Genomic DNA, 7,694 nt, shown 5'->3' on the forward strand with positions numbered 1-7,694 from the left:
CACCTAACTTTCTGCTGCCCCCTGCTACGCTTTCCTTCCCTTGGAATCCAGTTTGTTACCCTCAGCGACCATCGGTTACCCTCTCTTCGCACTACATGTCCTGCCCATGTCCATTCCTTCTTCTTAATTTCCACTAGAATGTCGTTAACTTGAGTTATTTCTCTGACCCACTCTGCACGCTTTCTATCTCTTAATGTTACCCCTACCATTTTTCGTTCCATAGCCCTCTGGGTTGTCCTCAACTCAAGTAGAACTCTCTTGGTTAGCCTCCACGTTTCAGCCCCATAGGTGAGTACAGGCAAGATGCAACTGTTGTATACTTTCCTCTTGAGCGATACCGGTAAGCTGCTAGTCATAATCTGCGAGTGCTTGCCAAATGCGCTCCATCCCGATCTTATTCTTCTTGTTATTTCCTTTTCATGGTCCGGATCTGCGGTTACTACCTGTCCTAAGTAGACATATTCGCCTACTACTTCCAGTATTTCGCTACCTAATGTAAACTGCTGTTCCTTTCCGAGGCTGTTGAACATTACCTTAGTCTTCTGCATATTGATTTTCAAGCCTACCTTTCTACTCTTCCTGTCTAGGTTATCAATCATTATTTGCAGTTCATCCCCCGAGTTGCTTAGCAAGGCAATGTCATCAGCAAATCGCAGATTACTGAGGTATTCTCCATCTACCCTTATCCCTAACTGCTCCCATTCCAAGTCTCTGAATACTTCCTCTAAACAAGCTGGGAATAGTACTGGGGAGATTGCGTCTCCTTGCCTAACACCTTTCTTTATGGGAATTTTGTTGCTTTCTTTATGTAGAACTATGGTTGCTGTGCAGCCACTAGTACGGCTCGTCTACCCCCTGATTTCGCAATGCCTGCATCACCGCCGAGGTTTCAACTGAGTCAAATGCCTTTTCGTAATCAATGAATGCTATGTATAAGGGCTGGTTATATTCCGAGCATTTTTCTATCACCTGATTGATAGTAGAGTACCGTTTCCGAAACCCTGCTTGATCCTTTGCTTGATTGCAGTCTAAGGTTGTCCTGATTCTATTAGCGATTACCTTAGTAAATACCTTATACGTAACAGACAGTAAGCTGATTGGTCTGTAATTTTTAAGGTCCTTAGAGTCCCCTTTCTTGTGAATGAGGATAATGTTTGCATTCTTCCATGCTTCCGGTACCGTCGATGACACCAGGCACTGCGTATACAGGGCGGCCAGTTTTTCTAGCACCATCTCCCCCCCGTCCTTCAGCAAATCTGTAGTTATCTGATCCTCTCCAGCTGATTTCCCCCTTTTCATAGTTTCTAGTGCTTTCTTGACCTCGTCCTTCGTCACTGGTGGAACGTCTGACTGTTTTTCCCTACCGTCAATCTCATTACGGTCCTGACTACTTTGGCTACTGTAGAGATCTGTATAGAACTCCTCGGCTACTTTGACTATCTTGTCCATGTTAGTGATGACGTTGCCCGCCTTGTCCCTTATCACATACATCTGGTTTTTGCCTATGCCCAATTTGTTCTTTACCGCTTTAAGGCTTCCCCCGTTCTTTACAGCATGCTCAATTTTCTCCATGTTATACTTCCTTATATCGGCCACCTTGCGCTTATTGATTAGCTTTGATATCTCGGCCAATTCGATCTGGTCTGTTGGATTGGAAGCTTTCATACTCTGCCGTTTCTTAATCAAATCTTTCGTCTCCTTAGACAGCTTACCGGTATCCTCTCTAACTATCCTACCGTCTACTTCTACCGCGCACTCAGTAATGATATCTCTGAAATTATTGTTCCTTGCCTCTAGGGTAATGTCGCCATCCTCAGTTAGAGCTGAATACCTATTCTGTAGCGAGATCCAGAACTCTTCTGCCCTCCCCCTCACCGCTAATTCGTTGATGGGTTTCTTTCTTACTAATCTATTGCGTTCCTTCTTCAGATTTAGGCTAATTCGGGACCTCACCATCCTGTGGTCATTACATCGAACTTTCCCGATTACCTCTACATCCTGCACAATGGCGGGGGCTGAACACATTATGAAGTCGATTTCATTTTTAGTCTCTCTGTTAGGACTTTTCCATGTCCATTTCCGGTTCTTCCGTTTCCTGAAGAAGGTATTCATGATTCGTAAGTTATTGCGCTCTGCAAACTCAACTAGTAACTCCCCCCTGCTATTCCTAGAACCAATGCCATAGTCACCTACTGCCTTGTCTCCTGCCTGTTTTTTCCCTACCTTGGCATTGAAGTCGCCCATTAGTACAGTATACTGCGTCTTTACTTTTCGCATTGCCGATTCTACATCTTCATAGAAGCTTTCAACTGCCTGGTCATCATAACTACATGTAGGTGCATAGGCCTGTACAACCTTCAGTTTATACCGCTTATTAAGCCTAATTGCGATGCCTGCAACCCTCTCATTAATACTATGGAATTCATCTATATTACCCGCTATATACTTATCGACAAGGAAACCTACTCCTAGTTGTCACCTCTCTGGTAAACCTCGATAACACAGTACATACCCATCCTTCAGTACAGTATATGCCTCATTTGGCCTCCTAACCTCACTAAGCCCTATGACATCCCATTTCATGCCCTCTAGTTCCTCTAACAGCACTGCTAAACTAGCTTCACTAGCTAGGGTTCTAGCATTAAACGTTGCCAGGGTCAGTTTCCAATGGCGGCCTGTCCAGCGGAGCCAGGCTTTCTTAGCACCCCCTGCTGCGTCACAGGTCTGACCGCCGCCGTGGTCAGTTGTTCCGCACCCGCTGGTGACTGAGGGCCGGGGTTTTATGGAGCTTATCATAGGAGGTTGTGGCCAATTACTGCACCAGGGTGGCCAACTCCTGTTCTGGTGAGGGAGTGCGTTGCCGGAGGTGTTCACCGGCATCAGGTCGCACCCCAAACCTGTATATGCAATTCCATCGACACGCGGATTTTTTTTTTTTTATTTTTTTTTTGTCATTCGGTGGAGAATAGCGTGGCACCGGGATTTGAACCCCGGTCCTCTTGCATGCGAGGCGGATGTTCTACCGCTATGCCACCGCTGCGCAAGAGCTAAATATGGTACCTTTAATATTTTTGCTTCTGTTGTATTTTTTGGAAAAACCATTTTCGGAGAGCATCTCTTGGTAGGTGCCCCTTGGTCCCTATGCCATTTATATGTTAACATAGGTAATATCATTTTGTCATATTGTTTTTTGTCTAGATCATCCCGAAGAAGTGGATTGATGACCTGCTTGCCAGCTGTGCATCTAACTCTTATGAGAAGCTGAGTGCAACAGTAGAGGTAAGGAATAGGGACTTGCAGCACAACATTAGGGTAATACAATTGTGATGATATGCATGTGCACGCTTCAGGAGTACAGACAGTGAAGCGTGCAGCTAGGAGTCTAGGGTAACAATTGGCTTATTGTTTGCTTGGCCCTTTCCACTGAGCTGGTTGCTCCTTTTTTTTCCTCTCTGGCACTATCTCACTGCTTAGAGAAAGGGAAAGGAATCCGTTCAGTTTGCTACAGTTGGTGCGATGGCAGCACTGTTTACTTATTATTTATTTATCTGGTACCCACAGGGTCATACTCTAGAAAAAAGGGGGGGGGGGGGGGGTTGAAAAAAATTTCGTTTTTGCTTTGTAGAAAGTAAGAAAGATACCATATTTGCTGCTGTATAAGATGCATCTCTAATATTTAGGAGCTTTTGCACTGCACTTTCATAACATTTTACAAAATGAAAATAAAAAGACATGTTAGACGCACCATTGTATAGGACATATGGTAAAATTTTTGTTAAAGAAATTTCGTCTTATACAGCGGAAAATTTATTTTATCTTTAAATTTTTCTTGCTACTGGCTTATAGAAGACAAAAGTTTGTCAGTGTGATGCACCAGGTGAAAAGAGTTTGAACCCCTCCCCCAATATGCAGCTACAGTATCTTGAATTATTGATAAATGTGTTTTGGTTTCTGAACCGGTTTTTCAGGCTACAAAGATCTGTCTGCAGAGCTGAAGATTGCTTGTATCGAGCTGCCATGTCGTTTCGTTAATAAAACTGTAAGGAGAAAGAAATAGATAGATAGGCCTGAGGTATTGGACTGTTGTGCATTGCAAGAGGTCTGAAGTTTTGTGGCAGTGCACCAGTAGCCGGTCGGTACCAAGACTATGCGATAACGTAGCTTCTGGCATCCACATTTCAGTGTGCAATTTCTTTGTGTATTCATGATCAGTTAAGGTTCAGTGTAGGAGAAGGACCTCTCTCAGTGACCCTGAATAATAACAATAATAATAATAATAATAATAATAATAATAATAATAATAATAATAATAATAATTGGTTCACAGGAAAGGAAAGATGCAGTATTTGTCAGGCTTGTTCTGTGGACACCTGAACCATGCCATAAGGGAAGGGAGGAAGGTGGGAGTGAAAGTGGAAAGAGAGAAAGGGCTGCCGTAGTGGAGGGCTTCGGGGTAATTTCAACCACCTGGTGATCTTTGGCATGCACTGACATCGCACAGCACATGGACGCCACTTCGTTTTGTCTCCATTGAAACTTAGCCGGCGGCGGTCGGGATCGAACCCGGGTACTTCGACACAGTAGTCGGCTGTCTTACCATTGAAACACTGTTCAACTTTTCTATCCATTACTTCTGACAGCCTTGTCAAGCTGATAGACCACTGTTTAAAAGTCTGCACATTACGTGTCCCCTTCCTTATTTCATCTAAAAAAGCCCTACCTTGCTCTAGTTTTTTGCCTTTCTTAATCCCTTTTTTTGTTTACTACACTGTCGGCAGCCCAGTTCTGTGGGCACCACATCTTACTGGTATTGATCTGTTGTGTCCAGTGCACATTTGGTTTGCACTGCTCATGACAGTTATACATATGAAGGAAGCCAGCTGCCTCCGAAACCATGTAAAGCGTAGGTTCATATTTTTAATATTTGTGGCATTGAATAATGGGAAATAATAGTGTAATAATTTTGTGCCTGGACGGCAATTGATTAGAAAGTAGGAAATAACTACATGCCGCCAGGGAGGTGTGAGCCAGTGAAATTCCGTATACGGTGCTCTATACTACCTCTCAGAAGCTGTTTGCAGCACTGCAAAAGACAGGGGAGATCAGGCCCAATGAGGATCGTGTGCGCTATAGTAGGATAATTGTGCTTGGGCTGTTGGCCTGCCAATTCGGGCGGCGATAGTTCTGTCAGACCACAATTAGCTATTGTAGAGTACGTAATCCTGATTAGGCAGTCTCTCTTGCCTTTCACAGTGCTGCAGACAACTTGCAAGACGAAGTATAGCAACTGATGAAGAGCAGCGGTTTATCACTTTTCTACTTTCATGGTTATTCGTTAGAGTGCTCGCCACTGCACTGCCGCTGTCATCAACTCTGGCACATAATAGGCTTTTGCCGCACGAGGCGGACTTATTGTTGTCCGATGGCGGAACGGATCACTGTCCCATCGTCGCAACTATTTGAAATCCCTTCCCATGCATTTCACCCCAAAAAGCCGAGCATCAGGCCAGGGGAAAGCTTATACCTATTGAAATCTGGTGGGTACCTGGCGGCACCAGAGATCGAATCTGGCACCTCCTGAATGCGAGGCAGATGCTCTACCACAAGGGCACCGCTTCGGTGAAAACAAAGCGTGCCAAGCTCATGGCTTGGCATGTTCGATAGCAATAAGCAAATAAGATAATTGAAGACTGCTTACTTCAGCAAAAATTCACTATTTTACAGGATAAACGAAGTTAAACAAAAGCTCATAGAAAGCAAGGTTGTCTCTGATTGAGTCTGTTATATTTTGCTAACAGTAGGGCAAAAATAGGTTACGGGGTGGCAGCAGTTAACCCCTTACCGCATAGTGTGTCATACTGAAAGCAGCACTTCAACAAAATTATTAGGACATCATTGTGATTTATTTTTTGGAGTTACATCATCATCTGCTAAATAATTCTTCAGACAACATTGTGATAAGGATATTTACTCGTGTATCAGATATGATACATCATACACTTTATGGTGCTTCATAATTTCATAAGCAGGAAATAAATGCACTGCACTCGAATGATTTCACATACTTTTGCATGTTCAGATGACTTCCCATTCCTTATTAGCTACTGATTCTAGTCAAAGTAGTGGTATTGCATTGTATGGCAGACCCAAAAGTTGGCTCTTGTGGTAGCCACAGTGAAAGTGTACTAGAGACCACTTTACTGTGCACTGACTGCCAAGGAAAACGACAACCTTCTCTGATTAGTTGAAGGAAGAAAAAAATAGCGAAGACCTCACTTTGGGAAAGCTTTGCAGGAAATACCACGGTTGTAGATGGGTGCCATGTGCTACAATCATAATTTCTTCAGATCCGGTCTGTCTGGATCTCTAAAAAAATGGTTTTGCTATGAAATTGCCATTTGGTAATCCATAATGTAATTCTCATTCAGTTAGAGCTACTTATGAGCAAATTTATATTTTCACAAAAATAACCCTAACTGCAAGGTGTATTATATGATATACGACGATCTTTCGCAAAATTGTTGCAACCACATATAAGGTTGATATAAGCATTTTGCGTCGTGAATGAATAATAATAATAATAATAAATTGGTTCACAGGAAGGGAAAGGCGCAGTAACTGTCACACTTGCTCTGTGGACACCCGAACCGCGCCGTAAGGGAAGGTGGGAATGAAAGTGGAAAGAGAGAAAGAGGAGCCGTAGTGGAGGGCTACGGAGTAATTTCGACCACCTGGGGATCTTTAACGTGCGCTGACATCGCACAGCACACGGACGCCACTTCGTTTCGCCTCCATCGAAACGCAGGTCGTCGTGAATGAAAGAAACTAATTTTGGGGGCAGAAAAAGAATTCATGCAGCAAGGAATTATTAAAAATGGCTGTTTTATGCAAAACCAAAAGATTATTGCACTGAAGCCGACTTGATGCCAAACACAGCGCTGTTGATCCTATCTTGAAAGATTCATCAGTGAACATAATCTGTCATCAGCCATTGGCAGTAAGTTGCTGCAAATCTCGCCACCCAGCAAAGCCCGAACCATAGCGGTCATGCAGACTGAAAGTGATTGCATTCGCTATGAAGCAGTATACTACAAGAACAGTGCTGCCGAATCGCTGCAGTAGCACAGCTTCTTTTGGGCCAACAATTAGGCGAGCATCACATCAAGATTGGTCAGCCAGCAAATGTGTGGATGCACTCTCGCTCTGGTGATAGTGTGATGGCAAGCAGTCTTGCACAGTTTAGCCACTGCTCGCGTGCTTGTTTCACTTTTGGTGCACCTGCATCTTTTCCATGCAGGTATATGCATGTAAAACACTGCAACTGAATTGGACATGTCGTATTTACCAGAAGTTTTTTTTCTTTTGAAGGACCTGGTGCTTGAAGGCTTTGCAGCATCACAACTTTTCAGTCAATTGCACGACACCATTGTATTGAGCACCAACTACAATGACAAACAGAAGTCTGCAATAACTGAAAAACTAGCGGTGAGTAGGTTTTGCAAGGACACGAACTGTCACTATAAGCAAGCCTGCCTTTATAAGTTTCTGCTGAAATAATGCTGGTCTAATGTTTATCCAGAAAACTGGCACATGCTTAAATAGCGCACTGAAGGGCTGGACCTCTTTTTTTTTTTTTATTCCCTTTAGGCATTTCTTCTCGAGATGCTCCATGTTCTACCTTTTCTCTTTATCAG

At 43.5% G+C, this 7,694-nt stretch overlaps 1 protein-coding gene across 7 annotated transcripts in view; it reads left to right on the forward strand.

Annotated features, from left to right (window-relative positions):
* The window catches only part of LOC146198158 (replication factor C subunit 4), a 122,731-nt gene that overhangs the window by 114,836 nt on the left and 201 nt on the right, over positions 1–7,694 (forward strand). For all 7 annotated transcript variants that reach the window (XM_084593507.1, XM_084593511.1, XM_084593514.1 and 4 more), the window contains 2 exons: positions 3,199–3,279; positions 7,369–7,485. In XM_084593507.1, the coding sequence (XP_084449633.1) occupies positions 3,199–3,279; positions 7,369–7,485 (198 nt within the window). The remainder of the gene's footprint in view (positions 1–3,198; positions 3,280–7,368; positions 7,486–7,694) is intronic.

This window comes from Amblyomma maculatum, chromosome 2 (assembly GCF_055883805.1).
Source record: "Amblyomma maculatum isolate TAMU_Amacu chromosome 2, ASM5588380v1, whole genome shotgun sequence".
NCBI classification, from domain to species: Eukaryota; Metazoa; Arthropoda; class Arachnida; order Ixodida; family Ixodidae; genus Amblyomma; species Amblyomma maculatum.